The sequence below is a fragment of the Arvicola amphibius genome, chromosome 1 (genome assembly GCF_903992535.2).
Source record: "Arvicola amphibius chromosome 1, mArvAmp1.2, whole genome shotgun sequence".
NCBI classification, from domain to species: Eukaryota; Metazoa; Chordata; class Mammalia; order Rodentia; family Cricetidae; genus Arvicola; species Arvicola amphibius.
Genome location: NC_052047.1, coordinates 146,694,441 through 146,712,503, shown reverse-complemented (window position 1 = coordinate 146,712,503; position 18,063 = coordinate 146,694,441). Strand labels below are relative to the sequence as shown.

At 52.5% G+C, this 18,063-nt stretch overlaps 1 protein-coding gene across 1 annotated transcript; it reads right to left on the bottom strand.

The window, feature by feature from the left end:
* Positions 1 to 879: 879 nt before the first annotated feature.
* Fgf19 (fibroblast growth factor 19) lies at positions 880 to 4,393 on the bottom strand. The gene is made up of 3 exons (XM_038318323.1): positions 4,141 to 4,393; positions 3,858 to 3,961; positions 880 to 1,173 (listed from the first exon to the last, which is right to left on the bottom strand). The coding sequence occupies exons 1-3, from the start codon at positions 4,391 to 4,393 to the stop codon at positions 880 to 882; spliced, it is 651 nt and encodes a 216-aa protein (XP_038174251.1).
* Positions 4,394 to 18,063: the final 13,670 nt, after the last annotated feature.

Below are 18,063 nucleotides of genomic sequence, written 5' to 3'. Positions count from 1 at the left end.
CCCAGTAAGTGCGGTGGAGAGGCTCCATGGCTCCCCTGCAGTTGCTGAAAAATTTAGGGCTTACCAATCTTGTTTGCAAATGCAGGGTGCAGGTTGATACAGGCAGTGGGGGCCACACCACCAATCTACACAATGCCTGGTGATCAGGGGTAAGAGCCAGGAGCTGGGGGAGAGCACAACTGGCCATGGCCAGCCCATGAGCTCCGTACCCTGGGGTTGGAGAGCCCAGGTGAGCTCTGAGAAGGGGTGTGACCTGGGCAGATCTGGAGGCATGTGACCAAGATAAACTGCTGGGGCACAGGTGGCAGCTTGGCTACCCACTCAGCTGAGGGTCACTTCCATCTGACATCTAGAAGGGGAAATGGGAATTAAGTGGTCAGCTGGAATTCTTAATATCATCCTGCAAGGTTTTCCAGGCTGCCCTTTGTTCCGAGTTTGTGACCCCCATCAGTTCTAGCCAGGAGGCACTTGGGGGCAAATTGAGACCCCACAGGATCCAGCCAGTCAAGTCAACACATACTTCTGAGCCCACCTCCTGCACATGAATTTTAAGTGGACTTCACATTTTCTGGCTACACTGCTGAAAATGTCCAAATCACACAGATTTGGCTCAAAATTAAGACTGTCTCATAAGAGTGAGTTCCCCATTAGTGGAGGTATTCAAACAGAACTGGAGTCACCTAGCCACAGTCAGCAGCGGCCTAAGTCAGTGGGACTCAGATGGTAGCCGGGCAGGTAGTCAATTTAGGTTCACGATCAAGTCTAGCCACTAAAACCACACATGGTCAACGAGACTTAGAATATGTACAGCTTCTAGCGCATCCTCCTAAAGGGGAATTCATGGGGTATTGGGGTTTTCTTCATCCTGTTGGAAGTCTGTCACTTCTGGAAGCTGGGACTCTTCACCTCCATGTCTTCCACCATCCCGAATGGATCCATGCTGTCGGGATCCAGGGGCAGAGGAAACAGTTTAGACTCCAGCTGGTCCCTGGCTTCCAAAAAGGACCGGGGAAACACGGGGATAAAGTTTGAGGGTGCTTTGTCCTGGAGCTGTTGCCTGTATTTGGACCTGATAAGGATGATGTGGAGGCGGTGCTTCGGGGATTTGTACTGGTTGTAGCCTAAATAGTCCAGTTCCTCCCTGAAGGTGCAATCTTCCTCCGAGTAACGAATCTTGGGAGAAAGAGACAAGACAGCCGTGAGCAAAAGCACTGTGGTGGTGGCCCGTCCCCATGGCCACCAGTGTGCTTTTCTAGCAATTGCCTTTAAGCACATAGAAAAATCACCTCTCATCCCACGACTTGGGAGGCAGAGATAAGAGATCAGGAGTTAAAGGCTGGCCTGGGCTGCATGAGACTGGCCCTGATAGCCCACCCCTGAAGTACCCTAGCACTCTCTCTCTCTCTCTCTCTCTCTCTCTCTCTCTCTCTCTCTCTCTCTCAGTTTTATTGATTTTTATTGAGCTCTACATTTTTCTCTGCTCCCCTTTCTGCCTCTCCCCTCCCCTTCAACCCTCTCCCAAGGTCCCCATGCTCCCAGCTTACTCAAGAGATCTTGTCTTTTTCTACTTCCATATCGATTAGATCCTAGCACTTTCTCTTGAGACAGAATCTTAGCAAATGATGCCCTGGCTAGCCTGGAACTCATTAAAGCTAGCCTTGAACTCAAAAGATTCACCTGCCTCTGCCTCCGGGACTACAGGGATTAAAAGCATCCAATGTCCTGTCAGGTCTGGATTTTCTTTTTGAAACAGTCTCACGTACCTTATCCTGACCTTGAACAGGGAGCAGAGGCGCTCAGATTATGCTATGATCAGTTGAAACCAGAACTTGGAGCAGCTAGGCAACCACCTGACCAGCTGAGCATGTCTTTAAGACAGGGTCTCACTCCATAGCTTTGAACGAATTTACAGCAATCCTCCTACCTCAGCTTCCAGAGGGTTGGGCTGGCAGGTACCAGTTATCCATCCCAGCCTTAGGCCAAGCAATCCTCTGTCAGCCAATGGCAGGGTGCAAGTTTCCCTGGCTTTTAACTAGTGACTTAAAGTCTGGTTGTCATTTACCAGCTTGGCGAACTCTGCTCCCAGTTTTAGTTTTTTTTTTCGGGTAGTAACTACAGCTTTGCCTGGGGCCCCAGGGATGAAGAGGGAGTTCCTGTCTAGACCTGCAGCACAGGAAGCTTTTCTAATGCTGAGGTGATTGAGTCTCCTACCATTGTAAGTAGAGAAGCCCCCCTCACAGGCAGCAAGCCAGGATCTGCCTGATAATCCGCAGCCCCTCCCCCACGCCCAGGGCCAAGCCCCGACCCTGTGGGTGGCCGGAAATTTGTGCCGCAGGAAGCTGTCCCTGGTCCCCCATCCTCAATACCAGAACATTCCTAGTCCCCCAGGGTTGAGGTGCCAGTGGTAGTCTCCCAAACTGGTGCCACATCCCTTTGGGGAGCCTGGATGGTTCTGTAAACACAAGCCGCGGTTTCTCCTAAGCCTGCCGAGGTCGCTGAACTGCAGGTGGAAGAGCGACTGCAGATAAGGCTCTGATAACAGGCTAATTCCGTGAACGCGCGGCTCCTGCCCTGGCTGACGGCACCGGGATGGAGCCACCAGGCAGAAGGGGCCGTGCTCCCTGAAAAAGGTGCAGTGTAGATAAACACAGAATGTGTTTCTCTTGGAGAATTCTTAGGGAGAATTGGTCACCCTTTCTTCATATAGGAATGATAGATTGTGGGGCTTCTATTTTTTTTTAAAAAAAGTCAGGGAGAATTTTGTGATGGACTGTGTCCGTCCAATGGATCCGGGGCAGCACTGGAATTGAGGGGCAACGCTCCCACAGGCCTTCCCACCCCATTGAGATTAGATAGAATGGAGGTCGAACGCCCCTCCCAGCACCCTCACCACAAATATCTCAGGAAACACTGTGGTGGGAGATTTGTTCAGGCCTGGAGTATCAGCTTTCGGACAGGCACCGGACCCTCTTCTTTGTAAACTGGCTCCTTTGCAGAGCCCTTCCCTCCCTGCAGACCCCTCTCTTCTCTGCTCACCCTTTTCTTTCTTTGTGGTCTTTTCATGTAGAGAAATCGACCTAAGGAGCCACAATTTTGAGACTCTTAAAGAAAAAACGAAACGACAAAAACTTGGAGCCCCGTGGCCATCGTTCCCCACAGGGGACCGTCTCCTAACTCTGGTCCCCTCTCCTCCCAGGAGCCCAGGACTGGTTGGGAGGCCTTGGCCAAGGGACCTCACACGGCTGCCTCCCGTACTGCCAGAGGGAGGGCTGGAGGCTTCTTTGAACTCGCAGCCTTTGTTCCCACAGAGCCCTAGCCTTCCCACTTCCAGCTTCCCGGATTTCAGGGGTACCTAAACCTGACCAGCTCGCCCCACCCTCAGCCCCCCAGCTCCCAAGCAGGTGAACTCTTTAGGGACATTCTAAAGCAGCCTAGTCCTACATCACACCGTGTTCCAAGGACATAGAAATTGACTGAAAAGACACTTCCTTTCTTCTGTTTTTTCTTTTGCTTGAGGGAGAGAAAGGAAATCGAGGACCACACATGCAATGGCTGGAGAAGAAAAGGGCAGAGGTGGGTTTTCCTGTACAATATCAAAGGGGCCGAAGGCTGAAAGGGACCCAGCAGCCAGCTGAGCTCGCCTTTTGGAAGGATTAGACAAGCTCTACTGGCCTCCTCAGTCCCTGCTACAGCCTGGGGCCATCACTTTCCGCAGGGAGGGGGGGGAGAGTAATATTAGCTTCACTAGCACTAGATACCTGGCCCTCGACGTTCCTTTTGGGCCCGAGCAGGGGGTGAAAAGACCCAACACGGACCCAGCGCGGCCCCGAGCATTCCGCCGCGTGGGGGATACTCACCAGCCCCTGTATCTTGCCGTCCGCGCTCATGCAGAGGTACCTTACGCTGCTGACGTCCTTGATGGCAATCGTCTTCAGAGCCACCGCGCGGAACTCTAGCAAACCTGCCAGCAAGAGAAGGAAGAAGCTGCAGCCGGTACCAAGTAACACGTGGGAACCACACTATTTCTCCCCTCCCCAGACCCAGTCTGGGAGCCCAGGGGATTTGTTAAGGCCAAGTTAGCACGCTCGCGAACTCCCGGGGGCGCAAGGGACCCCAGGGAACGCGCTGGCAGACACTCACTTCGTTCGTTTTGTTCATCCTCGCAGTCCACGGAGCCGTCGCTCCGGATATTCAGGAAGCAGTTGGAGATGTGGGGACCAGCGGCGTACAGGTGCTGCAGGCGGGTGCTCTTACCCCAACCGTAGAGAATGAGTGGCTCTTCATCGGACAGAGCCAGGGATCGCCGGACCAGGGGTCGCCCAGCCACGGCCAGCCACAGAGTGGCCAGGACTAGGGCTCGGACCACTGCACGCCCGTTCTGCGTTCTCCACATGGCACCTAGGGAGGGCTCGTGAGGCGCGACTACAAAGGTGGCGTGGAGGCTGCGTTGCAGCGCAAATGGGCAAATGGCAGGGCAAAGAGTCCGTGACCAACAAGGCAGCTGGGCGCTTGCGGCGCGGGGCGCGCAGCGCTGCTGCTCCGACGGCTCTGTGGCTTCGGGCACGCCGCCTTATATACGTTTCATCCCGCGGGCCCGCGGGTAGGTGACGGTGGCATCAGAGCATTTCTCCTCCTAATTGCATCAAGTCTCCGCCCTCCCGTACACACCCTCTCAGGCCCAGCCCAGTGACCCCGCCCAAATCGACCAGATCTGCTGAAGGAGGAGCCCCCACTCTCTTTCGCCACCGCGCCCCGGGGAGCAAGTGTTCATTGTGTATCACCCTGGTGATTATTATAGAATAGGCGGTTTTAATTTCACTATTAATTACTGAGGTCTCCCGGCCCTGGGCTCTCAGAGGGATGCGCTTGAGACAGTCACTAGAGACACTAGAGTCTTAGAGCTCTGCCTCCTTGGCCGCCAGTTTGAGTGTTGGGTCCTTTCCCTTAGCTTGTCCTCGCAGATCCGACCCTCCCACATTCTCCCTGCTCCAGATCGAGGTCCCCTTTTCCTGGATATTTGCCTTAGACAGTGCAGACGCCGTGGGAGCGCGTCGCGCGCACTAGGTGGCGCTTCAGCCCCAGTTTCGGCCTCCACTGTGCTGCCAACCGCGTTCTGCGAGTCCTCTGCCTGCCTCGCGCGTGGTCTCCACAAGGAGAGCGTCACTCGGACTGCGGCTTTCGAGGAGGGTGGGCTGGCCAACATGCAGAGGCAGCAGGCCACGAGTCCCCTCTTGTGTGGGTGGTCAGGCCCCCGAGTCGGCGCGAGGGGGTACAGCTGCCTGCCAGTGAGAAGGGAGGCAGCTAGGAGCAACGGTGGATGCTGCTGGCTACGGGTCAGGTGGGAGGAGAATAGGGGCCCCTCCGCGAACCGCTCCGGCAAAGAAAGGAGGCAGCCTGCAGAGAATTCCCCGGCCTGGAAGAAAGGGTCGTCGCAGGGGGCTTTGGCTCAACCCTTATCCTTTCTCATTATGCCTTCAGTCTTCCAACTCCTGGGTGTGGGGCCCCCGAGGCTGGTTTGGGGAAAGAGGTACTGGCCTCGTTCAGTGGTGATGGGAGGTCTGTCTGCAGGGGCGGGATGATGGCAGGTCTGATGAATCTCAATGAGGAACACGCCACATTCAGACGCCGTCAGTGGCTGGCGTTAATGACGGAGCGCTGGGAGAATGTCACCAGTAAAGTCTTTACAAAAAGACATCCTCGAAGGGTCTCTGGACCGGGGACTCCCATGCTGTGAGGCTTGGTTTAGGGAGCGGTGCCTCCTGTAAAATCTAATTACTTCCCCCTTGTGATTCTCAATCGGCAGCGCAGACTATTAATCTTAATTGCCCTCTCCTGCCGCTTTCGTTTTAATGTCCGTGATAAATGTGGGGTGCTGGGGAGGTTGGCAGAGGCTTCACTGAGGAGTCCCCCCAAATTAGGCTGGAGGGTGGAATACGGGTGATAGTATCCCCCTCCATTCGGCTCCCTTCTCGGAGACACCCGGAAGAGTTGGCGATGTTGGTAATGGATGCTCAGAGAAATGTCTTTAGGGTTCCTGAGGGCCTCCTAGGAACATTCTTCCCCCGCGGTGTGTTTTAACTCCCATCTCTGATCAGATGGACACAGGGACTCTGAAAGGTAACAGTGCTGCCCATCCGTGAGAGGTGAAGATGGAGCCTTGTGTGTGTGACAGGCAGGATGGTCTGTCTCAGGGCTTGTGGTGACGGCAGATCCACAGCTGGTCACTCCCGGGGCACCTGATGAACTCTGAGCCAGTTGCATCAGCTTGCTTCTGGGCTTGTCTTGTGGGTGGTATGGAAGAACGGGCATAGAGCGCTCAGACCTTTCTTCATATATAGAACAAGAGTCTGGGTTGTTCACACACAGAACGAGAGTGGGTTATAACTGGTCTTTCGTAGTCCAGCAATGATATGGGAATAAGGGGTGAGTCCTGAAGAAAAGTGAAGCTTATGAGACAGAGAATGAGGGGGTGTGCCCACACAATCCGATTTCGGCGGGTGCACCAGGGAGAAAAAAAGGAAAGGGGGATCTGTTTTGCCAGCAGGTGGTGCTGTTGCCACCTTAAGACTCTCCAGGTGAGAAAGGAAGGGGTGCCTGCCTTCTGTAGCTTCTGGTCACAGATCTGGACCCCTGAATTTCCAGTGCCCTGTGTATTGATAAGCCTGTGTCAGGCTGACACTTCACAGAGTGAGTGTGTTGTCATCAGTGAGCAGGACTCCTGTGACCTTTGCTGTTTTCTGAGAGCCCACACGAGCCCAGATGGCCAGAAGGGCTTGGCTTGAGGGTTTTTCTATTGATTAAAAAAAAAAAATAGTATTTTTTTAAATTTTTTGAAAGTTTCTTACTATTTTCTTTCTTTCTTTCTTTCTTTCTTTCTTTCTTTCTTTCTTTCTTTCTTTCTTTTTTTGTTTTTTTGAGACAGGGTTTCTCTGTAGCTTTGGAGCCTGTCCTGGAACTAGCTCTTGTAGACCAGGCTGGCCTCGAACTCACAGAGATCCACCTGCCTCTACCTCCCTAGTGCTGGGATTAAACGTGTGCGCCACCACCGCCCGGCTATTTTCTTTAATTATGTGCATGTGTGCCTGTATGTGAGAATGTGCCGGTAAATTCAGATACCCGGGAAGGCCAGAGGTGTGACAGACCTCTGGAGCTGGTTATATGCTGCCTGATGTCAGTGCTGGCCTCCAGCCCCAGTCCCAGACAGTTGTGTTAATTATGGTCCATCTACCACGACCTCCCTTCAACCCCCTAAAGCTACCCCACAAAATCTCCCTCCCAGCTTAGTGTCCTGGGTTTTTTTTCAATTACTCATTTATTTATTCCTCTATGTATTTATTGTTGTTGTTTTGAGTCAGGATCTCTCTGTGTAGCCCTGGCTATCCTGGAAATCACTAGGAAGCCTAGGCTGGCTGTGATTTTGAGGCAATCCTCCTGCCTCAGCTTCTCATGTGCTGGGATTGCAGGTCTGAGCTGCCACAGCTGACTTTATTGTTTCCTTCACAATCCAGTGTCAGACTCAGGAAAGACAAGCAGAAGGGAAGGCCAGTCCGCAGTCACCCGGGGAGAGGGGGTGGCTGACCACTCATGGGGAAGAAGGTGATTGTAGGTCACTAGAACGTTCCATATCATGAATGAGGGGAAATATTTGCTAAAACTCTTAAAATTAACCACGTGATGGTGGCACATACCTTTAATCCCAGCACTCAGGAGGCAGCAATAGGTGGATCTCTGTGAGTTTGAGGCCAGCCTGGTCTACAGAGTGAGTTCCAGGACAGTGAGGGCTACACACACACAGAGAGAGATGCTGTCTTGAAAAACCAAAACCAACAAACCAAACAAAAAACTCATAATTGTCCTCTGAGAGGCTGACAAGATGACTTAACAGATAAAATTGCTTGCCTGAAGCCTGAGTTCACTCACATATGCACCATGGCATGGGCACACACACACACACACACACACGTATTATGCCCTTCATATCAGGGTGGAGTATGGAATCTGTGGTGTAATTTCTAAATTTTACAGAGTGAGCTGCATCTGAATTTTAAACGTGAGTTAATTTAAAACCTTTTGTTTTGTTTTGTTTCTTGTTCATCATTGAGACACTACACAGAATGTGCCCAGCCGACTGTTTTCCAGACATCGCCTGTCATTGTAGAAGTAGGTGTCACCCGTTGTCTCCAGGACCCCTTTCAGCTTGGAAAATGTAACTTCTCAGAGGGTACATTTTATTTTAGATCATACCTTCAAAAATCTCATGGGAGGATCCCCTGGGCATCTTGGGAATGGCCCTTGACCCAGCTTCCCCATCCAGGAAATGCAAGAAGACCCTGTTGCAGGGGATATCTGCAACTGTGGGTGTCTACTTCTGACTACAGCAGTTAGGCCCACGGAGCAGGAAGGCAGAGCCAACGGGGCAACTCTGGCTGAGCGGAGCTAGTGTAGGGACTCACAGCACCTACCAGCTATCCCCGGATTCACCACTAAGGGCTCCCGTCACCACTGGGTTGTGATCAAGTGGTCTTCTTCCTGTTGGTCTGGTTCCTGGCTTTCCACCAAGGGTAGACCAGGGTGTGAGAGCAAATGCCCAGCTCAGGTTGTGCAGGGTACCTTCCCACAGCCCTCTGGACTGGGCTGGCTGTCAATCATTTAGATGGGGACAAAGCATAATCCTAGCCACAGCTGGGAGGTTGCTCTCCTGGGGTCCAGTACCCAGCATGCCAATAAGCTGGGGCCTGTGTGGTCCTAACTTAATGTGGCTCAGTCTCCTGCTGACTGTCAGCAGAACTCTTGCTGGTGATGCACGGGGGAGCCCAGCAAGGTGGGCGGAGTCACCAGAGTAGAAATGCATCCCTCCATTTCCATTGCCTGATTCCCACGCCTTCTGTTTGTTTTAAGGGATCCTTCTGGATGCTTCCTCATGAGACACTTAGTTACAGTCTCTGTTCCTCTTGAACTGGGGCCTGGTGGCTTGGAGTGTGTTTATGTGACATCTCCAGGGATCCAGTGCTGAAGTCTGGCTCCTGCTCTTCTCCTATCTGGTGCTGGGTTTGCTGTGAGGGACTATGACCACAGGCTCACACTGAAGAGCCTCCTGAAGGGCAGCATGGCACCTTTCCTATTCCAAAAGTTTCTGCCCAGTGACGATCAACATCTGTGAGAATGGCCACAGTCATCTTGGTCACCTGACAGCCCTTCCGGAGTAACTGCTGCTCCTTATGCCAATCATGAGGGGATGATTTCCACACACTGACCAGTTTGCAAGCAGCAAACTCGGGGCCACAGGACTCTATGGACCCCTCCAGTGCTGGGACCAAATGACCATTGGCTAACAATGACTTTCATAGACATTGACCCCTCATAGCACCCAAGGCTGGAAGCCAGAGATCTGGGTGTGGAGGTGCGTGCCTGTCATCCCAGCACTCAAGAGGTAGAGGCAGGAGGACCAGGAGTTCAGCATCATCCTTGGCTATATAGCTAGTTCAAGGCCAGCCTGGGCTATAGGAGACCTTATCTCAAACAAAATTTAAACAAATAATAATAAATAAGTGGGGGCTGGAGAGATGCTCGGCTCTTAAGAGCACTGACTGTTCTTCCAGAGGACCTGGATTTGGTTCCTAACACCCACATGACAGCTTGCAGCTGTCTGTAATTCTAGTTCCAGAGCATACAATAGGTATGCGGTGCACACACATGCACGCAGCCAAAACACTCATATGCATAAAGTAAACTAGGTATAAATCTTTTCAAAAGTATTTAAAATAGAATAAAGATTGGTTACCGGCAGCCTTACCCGTTTTCCAGGCACCAAGACCTGCTCCTCAGCCTCGCTGCCTCCAGGTCCCCCTTGGGGCTCCGGGTCTTCATCCCCAAGTAGTCTGTTTACTTCCTTCCCTGCTCTCCCTGAGTTGCTATTGATTACATGTCTTTGAGATTAGCTCCACCCTCAGCAAGGATGTTGCCTCTCTCTCCCTCCCCCCCCCCTGTGTGTGTGTGTGTGTGTGTGTGTGTGTGTGTGTGTGTGTGTGTGTGTGGTGTGCTGTTTTTGAGACAAAGTCTCTCTGTGTACTTCTGGCTGGCCTCAAACTCACAAAGATCCCCCTGCCTCTGTTTCCCAAGTGCTGGGATTAAAGGCATGTGCCCCCTTACCAGCCTATTGAAGTTGTCTCTTCCACTCCCTGCAGAAAGGTCCTTTGAATGTGGACATTCACTTTGGGGGGCTGGAAGAATGCATCCTGGGGATCACCATTCAGCCTGGGATTGCTCTGAGGAAGAAGTTGTGGGTAGTGGGTTCCCAGAGTATGGACAGAGAACTCCCTGGGTGCAGTCTAAGGGTCATATAGTCAGGAATATCTTGGTGGGAACTGACAAGGCCTAGGAGGCTGGACTCTGAGAGTCCCCCTGCAAGGGACCTTTACTTAGTGACTACCAACCGTCATAGCTCCCCGAACCTAATTCCTGGCCTGACCCTGGCTATCTCCAGCGTATTACACCTCTCGTCTGTGATGGGATCCTGGGCTTTCTGTAGCAGGGGAGGCCTGTAGGGAGGTGGAGCAGAGGGTCCCCAACTCTCCATACCCCTGAGAAATTCCCCAGAGGCGACAAGATGGTGCGTCTCTCACAGATGGCAGAGGCTCCCATACTTGTACCAGCTCCTGCCTTCTGCAGAGTACTGGGCTCCTCCCCAAGGACACCTGGAAAGGCTCTTGCAATAGAGCACAAGGAGTGTCCCTTAAGGTTGACACAGCGAGAGCTAAAGGACAAGGCTTCCTCTTACTCAGCTGCCCTGGCTCACTTCAGAGGGTTGGCAGGTGATACAGTGGAGATTCCAACATGGCTGCCCTTTTCCAGGGCCTGCTGACACGTCCATTAGCCCCACTCCAACCTCCTGTTCCCACTGGGACCAAGATGGGACCCAACAAAAGCCTTTGAGCCTCACTCATCTGGAAAGAGAAGAGCCCAGAACTGCTCCCCAGGCTCAGGCCTGTGTACGAGGCTTTCAAGTGCTTATACCCAAAGACAGAAACAGCCATAACACACGTCAACAAAATCTTAAACGTGCAAAGACATTCACTGGAGCCCAGTGCAGAGCAGATGACAAACCCTTCTTTCTGCAAAGGGCTGTGCTACGAGATGAATATTTTGGCCCTGAGAGGGTGAAGGCCTACGGCGATGCTGGGCGACAGGGGGGCTAGTTCTTTCCTGTCTTATTTCTCATCTTTTCTCTCATGTTCCCCATAGTGACAAACAGACTGCTCTCCTCGTCACAGCCCAGGAACTGTGAAACCTACAAACGATATTTTCAAAGTGACCCAGGGCCCCAGACAAAGGAGTTCGTGACGTGGTTGAGTGACTCCATCAGTCAGCACTGAGTAGCCACATTTGGGGAGTCAGTGCAGCTCCAGTGGTCAAAGGCACATGGACAGCACCGTCTCACACGTCCCTGAATGTCACCTTCCTCCTAAACAAAGCCCTAGGTCCCTGCACAATGGCCTCCCAGTCAGGCTTCTCAGGCCGGAACCATCCCGGTGTTTTCCTTCGAGGGTCAGAGGCGCTGCCCTGGGGTGGAATCTGAGTCCCAGCTCCACTGCCTCAGCGGCCCGGGCTGTGACCTCACGGAGACACTTGCGGGCTACTTTGTGCCTGCTGAGGAATCTTTTAACTTTTCACAGCTCCGGCCTGATGTCTCCAAGGGGCTCCTGAGACCCTCAGGGACCCGGCAAACCTGGGAGTCCCCAGTGCTTTGATTCACAGGACAGATGTTTGCCAGGTGACACTGGGGTGGATGGAGGCGGGGTGGAATTGAATAAGAATAGGGGTGTCAGCTCGCGAAGCTCGCAGACTTCTGCTCCCAGTTCGGGCTGCTAATGGGTAGAGAACAAATTGGGGCTACCACCTGCGGTCCAGCTGGTGGGGGGGAACTGACTGGGGATCTAGAGGATACACAGCAGGTCAGGACGGGTCAGGACTTCCTCCGACCCAGAAGCTGCCTGGGTCTCCCCTAGGTCTCCTAGGTCTAGTTTCCTCAAGTAGCTCTGCACTCTGCAGGATGTGCTAGGTGTGATGGGGAGAGATGGCCTCATTTTCCCTCTTTCTTCCTTTCTTTCTTTCTTTCTTTCTTTCTTTCTTTCTTCCTTCCTTCCTTTCTTCCTTCCTTCCTTCCTTCCTTCCTTCTTTCCTTTCTTTCTTTTTCTCTCTCCTTATTTCTCTTTCTTTCTCTCTTTTCTTTCTTTTTTGGCTCAGTATCTCACAGTGTCTCACTATGTAGCCCTGGCTGGCCTGAAACTCAGTGTGTAGATCAGATTGGCCTCAAACTTGCAGAGATCCACCTTCCTCTCACTCCTCAGTGCTGGCGGGATAACACTGTGTGCACCACCGTACCAGGCCTAGATGCTTTTCCTCTTTAATTATGCCCCCTAGCCAGCCACGAGAAGACCCAGGAACGGGTAAGCCCTACCCTTCCCGCCTACAGCCAAGGGCTTCTTTTATTTTATTCTTTTTTTAATTTAGGGGGCTTTTTTTGAGACAGGATTTTTTTGTGTAGCTCTGACTGTTCTGGAACTCCCTTTGTAGACCAGGCTGGCCTCGAGCTCATAGAGATCCACCTGCCTCTGCCTCTGGGTTTAAAGGTGCAGGCTACCATTTCTTGGCAGGTTTCTTTCATTGGTGCAGTACTCACAGAGACCAGAAGAGGGCGTCAGAGCCCCTGGAGCGGGAGTTACAGAAATTTATAAATCTGTAAATATGGGTGCTCAGAACGGAACTTGGGACCTCTGTAACCAGCAAGTACTTTTAACCTCTCAGCTGTCTCCACCCCACTGGCTTGTTTTACCACAGAGGCTACAGGGAAGGCTAAGCTTGCAGCTGCTATATGTGAGATAAAGGGTCCAGGGTTACACAAAAGCCCTGCCATATGAAGGTGGGAAATCATGGTGGTCATGCCTGGCTAACTGGAGGCTCACCAAAGGATTGAGTGTGGTGAGCACAATCGCCAGAGTTACCCAGCCTGCAACCCCACCACGGTGCAGCATGACCTTTTTATTTGTGTGTTTATTTTCTCCTTGTAGCTGTCTTTTCCACTATCCCCTCGCAGGGCAGTCAGTGACTTCTTCCCCCTTCAATTCAGCTGCTCTCTAGCACCTAGCTCAGGCTTTCATGGCGTGAAGGAGGTCAGGTTGGAATGGACAGCTGGAGAGAAGGGAGCCTGGCCAGTTGAGAGTGTAGGGAAGTCAGCAGATCTGCTCGGGACTGGAAAGCTACACAGTAATCTGGCTGCCTCTTATCCCAACGCTCGGTAGGCCAAAGCAAGAGGATTGCTGCTAGTTTGAGGCCAGCCTGAACTACCCGGCAAGACAACAGACAGACAGTCGGCTGGTGGGGCCCAGAGTCACCCGGAGCCAGATCCCAGCAGCTGGAGAGACCAAAGGCACAGGAGCTGAAGCACACCTGTAGCATACTCGCAACGTGGGCCAAGCACAGACCCTGTGCAGTGGGCACTAGCTGTCGGCACACAAGGAACACCTTCCTCTCTCCACGGTTTTTTGTAGCCCGTTGCCAACAGGATTTTGGTGACGGTTGCTTTTCTTAGTGACTGCACACCCCAGTACTCACAGAGGAATCCCATGTCAATCTGTGTGTGTGTAGAAACTCTCCCTAACTTTCTTTTTCTTTAAGAAATTGTTTATATATGTTTGTTTGAAGCATAGTTTATCTGTATAGTCCTGGCTGTCTTGGAACCTGTTCTGAGGAGACTGGCCTCAAATTTAGAGATTTGCCTGCCTCTGCCATCCTTGTGCTGGGATTAGAGGTGTGCCGCTACCACGCCCAGCTTCTTTTTCTTGCTAAGGTGTGTTTGCAGGTGGAAATCAAAGAAAGACCCTGAGTGTCATCCCTAGGAACACTGCCAGCTCCCTAAGACAGGCTCTTCCACTGAACCAATGCTGGATTGCCTAGCAGAGACCCCTCGGCATCCTTCTGCCTTTGTCTCTTCAAAGATGGAGATGTAAGTGGGTGCCACCACACCTGGCGTTCCTGTGTGGCTCCTGGTCTTGAACTCGGGTCCTTAGGCTTACCTTGCAAGCACTTTACCAACTGAACCACGTCCCCAGCTCTTCTTTTGCTTTTGTGAGGTGCAGCTGAAGGCCTGCTGGCTCTGACTGCCACCACAGACATTTCCCTCATGACTGAGGAATCCCAAATTCTGACGTCACTGTGACCCCAAATGGATTCCTAGAGATGGCAGAGAGGAATAGACAATAATGGTGTGGAATATTATACAGCAAAGAAACACGAATAGTTTTTACACCCACATGTGTGGATCTGAGAGATGTGATGAAGGTAGAAAGGGCAAAATGTGCACACACACACACACACACACACAGAGACAGAGAGACAGAAAGAGACAGAGCTTGAAGATAAAAGGCAGCTCGCTAGAGAGGTGTGTCTGGGCTGTTAAACTACAAAGCAAGCAGTGAAGGGGCAGAAGGAAGGTTCCCTGGGGCAGGGAGGCCAGGCTGGGGTCAGGAAGGGCACAGGGTGGGGGTTGTGAGGTAACCAGTCCCTTCCTGGTGTTGGCTGCTGTTGTCCTAAATGGGCATCTATTTTAACATGATTCCCAGAGTCTTCCTGTGTGCTAATGCCCTGTACTCTCTAGGTACTTCTCAGTGTCCCAGCTGCTAGGTGATTCCCCGAGGGGCGGGGCCGATGAGCCCTAGGGGCGGGGCCGATGAGTCTGGGGGCGGGGCCAACGAGCCCCGAGGGGCGGGACCAGGCGTTTCCACTTGGATGTTAAGGATTGGAGACCACAGCCAAACTGTGCAGGGCTGTGGCTTGACAGCTGGCCTCTAATTCCCACCTCCAAACAATTGAAGAATGGTGTTTATGGTTCCTGATCACACCTGGAGGCCTGAGTCCAAGGAGGAGGGGCCTCTTTCCTGGGCACTTGGCTCTGAGCAGTGCAGGACGGTGTGGCCATGCTTGTCCTGGCCTCTGGTGCCAAATGGCTGGGCCACCAGGACTCTGAGGTTGTCCTGGGTGAGGGGACTGCACTGTCCTTCTTGGGTGCTACAGGCCAACTATAAGGCCCTGGGAGGCCAGTTGTCACTTGGACACAGAGTCACACCCTCAAGAAGGTTCAGAGGCCCAGAAGCTGCCCAGAAGTGATGGCAGCTGGGGACACTAAGGGCCAATTCATAGGGGCCTGCTACTTTTCTGAGGTGTGGCATTCCACAAGGTGATGGCTTCAGGCTCCCGGGTTGGGGACCTGGACTGAAGGTGGTCTTGGGTTCTGAAAGGGTCAGAGGTCGCGGGTGGAGTTAGATTTCAGAGGCAGCATTAGAGGGGCTATTTAGGCACCTTCCAGGTTCTGTGGAGCCTCTGAGGAGCTGGCACTGGGTAACAGAGTTGGCCGACACCTGCCTACCCACCGACACTGGGCACCAACACCATGTGAGACTGTCACCTTCTGTCCCACAGGGATCATAGCCTCGGGTTCTTCATGTGCCTACTATGCTGTGGCTGCTGGAAGTTTAAGCAGTGCGGGGAGCCTATCTGCTGTGGGGAGAAAGGTCCTGCATTTCCCACGGACAACTGAGCCTGAAGCAAGGCCAACCCACCAAGGTCCTGCAGGGCCAGGAACCAAGTGCTGTGGTCTTCTCTGAGCTCTTCCAGAAGAAAACCTTGTGGGGATGCCCCAGATGACAGGGCCTGTGACTTGTCTCCCTCCTAGGACAGTTTCAGGAGGCATTTGTTTGTTTATTTTATTGTTTATTTGTCTTCAGTGTTGGGAGTTAAAGTCAAGACACTACACCACTGAGCTAATCTACACCTCTCTTTCTGTTTTATTTCAATGTAGTCTTACTAAGTAGCCCAGGCTAACCCTGAATTTATTCTGTAGCTCACATAGGCGGTGGTGACCCACGCCTTTAATCCCAGCACTTGGGACGCAAAGGCAGGTGGATCTCTGTGTGTTCGAGGTCAGCCTGGTCTACAGAGAAAGTGCCAGGACAGGTTTCAAAGCTACACGGAGAAACCCTGTCTTGAAAAACAAACAAACAAAAATGTTCCATCTTCTTGCCTCAGTTTCCCCAAAAGCTGGAATAAGAGAGCCTGCTAGTTGTAGGCTAGTTGTAGGTGTTAAAAGAGCCTCAAGTAAGGTGTACATCCCTGGCCAGCTCAGTGGCCAATGACATGACCCTCTCCTCACCTGCCTAGTGACCACCCCCTGAAGGTGCGTGGTTGATCGGCAGTTATGATTCACCAGACAAGCTTTAATATATATAATTCAGTTTTAATAAAGGAAAGGAAAGGGAACTTACAAATCCAAGGTTCCAGCGAGGAGCGCAGGAAAATAAAGAGCAGGCGGGCCACAGGCCCGCAAGATTTTATAAGTCAATATTAGCCTAAGGGGGACACGCCTAAGAGGGACACGCCTTTAGACCAAGGGGGACATGCCTTTAGACCAAGGGGAACACGCCTTACAAAACAAGGTTTTTGGCTAGGCTTCCCCTTCAACCCCCTGTTTTGGTAAACTCATGAAGGCTGGTGCCATCTGGACCCACGCAGAACTTCTTGTTCCTGTGGGCAGAAACTGGTCTGGTCTTTTGGGTCATGCCCAGGGCACTGGAGACACCCCGCATGAATTCTATCTGTGTGACACCACTGTCTGGCCCTGTGGGAGCACACTGAGAGCTGACAGTCCCAAACTCACCCTAACTGATAAGAGAGTTAGAGAAACAGGTGTGGCAGTGGGGGCGAAAGCCAGAACAGGCCTTTGAGCATGGTTGGCAGCTCTGAAGTCTTGCCCACTGCCCAGTGTGTGTGCTGCAGGGGGGAAAAGCCGCTCATGCTGGGCACGTGGCATGACAAGCAGGGGGAACACTGGCCAGAAGCCAGGAGTCCTCATGCAGGCCCCAACCTGCACAGCTGTACGAGGCCTGCCTGCCTGCTTGCCTGGACAGATGTGTGGGATCTTGCCCACCTGTGCGTATGCATACAGGTGCAGACAGTCCAGAGACACACAGGCACATGCATATACATGTACACACGCACACACCACCTCACAGCCTTGTACTCAGGTCCAGGATGAGGGTGGATAAATGATAGAAGCCCTGGAAGTTCCCTGGGCCAATTAAGCCTGATCAATCTCTGCAGAGCAGTGGTTTTCGGCCTTCCTCATGCTGCGACCCTTTACTACAGCTCCTCATGTTGTGGTGACCCCCAACCGTAGAATTATTTCATTGCCACTTCAAAAATTTAATTTTACTATTGTTATGAATTGTAATGTAAATATCTGATATGTGACCCCAAAGGGGTTGCAACCCATAGGTTGAGAACTCCTGGCCTAGAGACTGGCCTGGGGACTGAAAGACCCAGTTGCCCGCCTAGGCGCTTGGTGTGGCTGTCCCTCTGACAGCACTTAGCACTGTGGAGGCTACAGCTGACCCTGTTGTCGAGGCTTTCACAGGCTCGCCCAGGTCCCAACAGCAGGCAGGAGGAGCGTTCTGGGCCCAGTGCCTATGTGTTGCTTCCATCTGAAGCTGCACCCTGTAGAACCCAGGACATGGAGCACAGGAGGACCCGGCGTGGAGATATGCCTGCCCATTGCATGCCCTGGCACTGTCCAGTGAGCCACTGCCCCGAGTCTCTCCAGTTTCAGTCTCCAGAGTCAGGTTTACAAACAGAGGTCAGAGGTCATCCAGACATCCATGCCAGACCAGAGGGCTGACCTCTTTGTGACCAATTCAGAGGAACCCTGGGACCCCAGCAAGAAACTTCAGACCCCTTGGCCACCATCTGAAATATTGCTTGAGGGTTGATCCTAATCACCCCTAATTTAAGGGACAAATGGCCAATTAAGGGACCATTTGAGAATCAGAGAAGCAGAAGGCTAGTGAGGAGACAGACAGACGCGACACCGCCCCCTTCCCCATCACATGGTCAGAATCTGCTTGCCAGCTGAGTGGAAGACACAGTCTCCTCTCTGGACATCGAGGAACAGGGAGGGGTACCCCTAGGACCACCCAAGTCCCCATGGTAACATGCCCCAAAGGCCCTGCAGCTCAT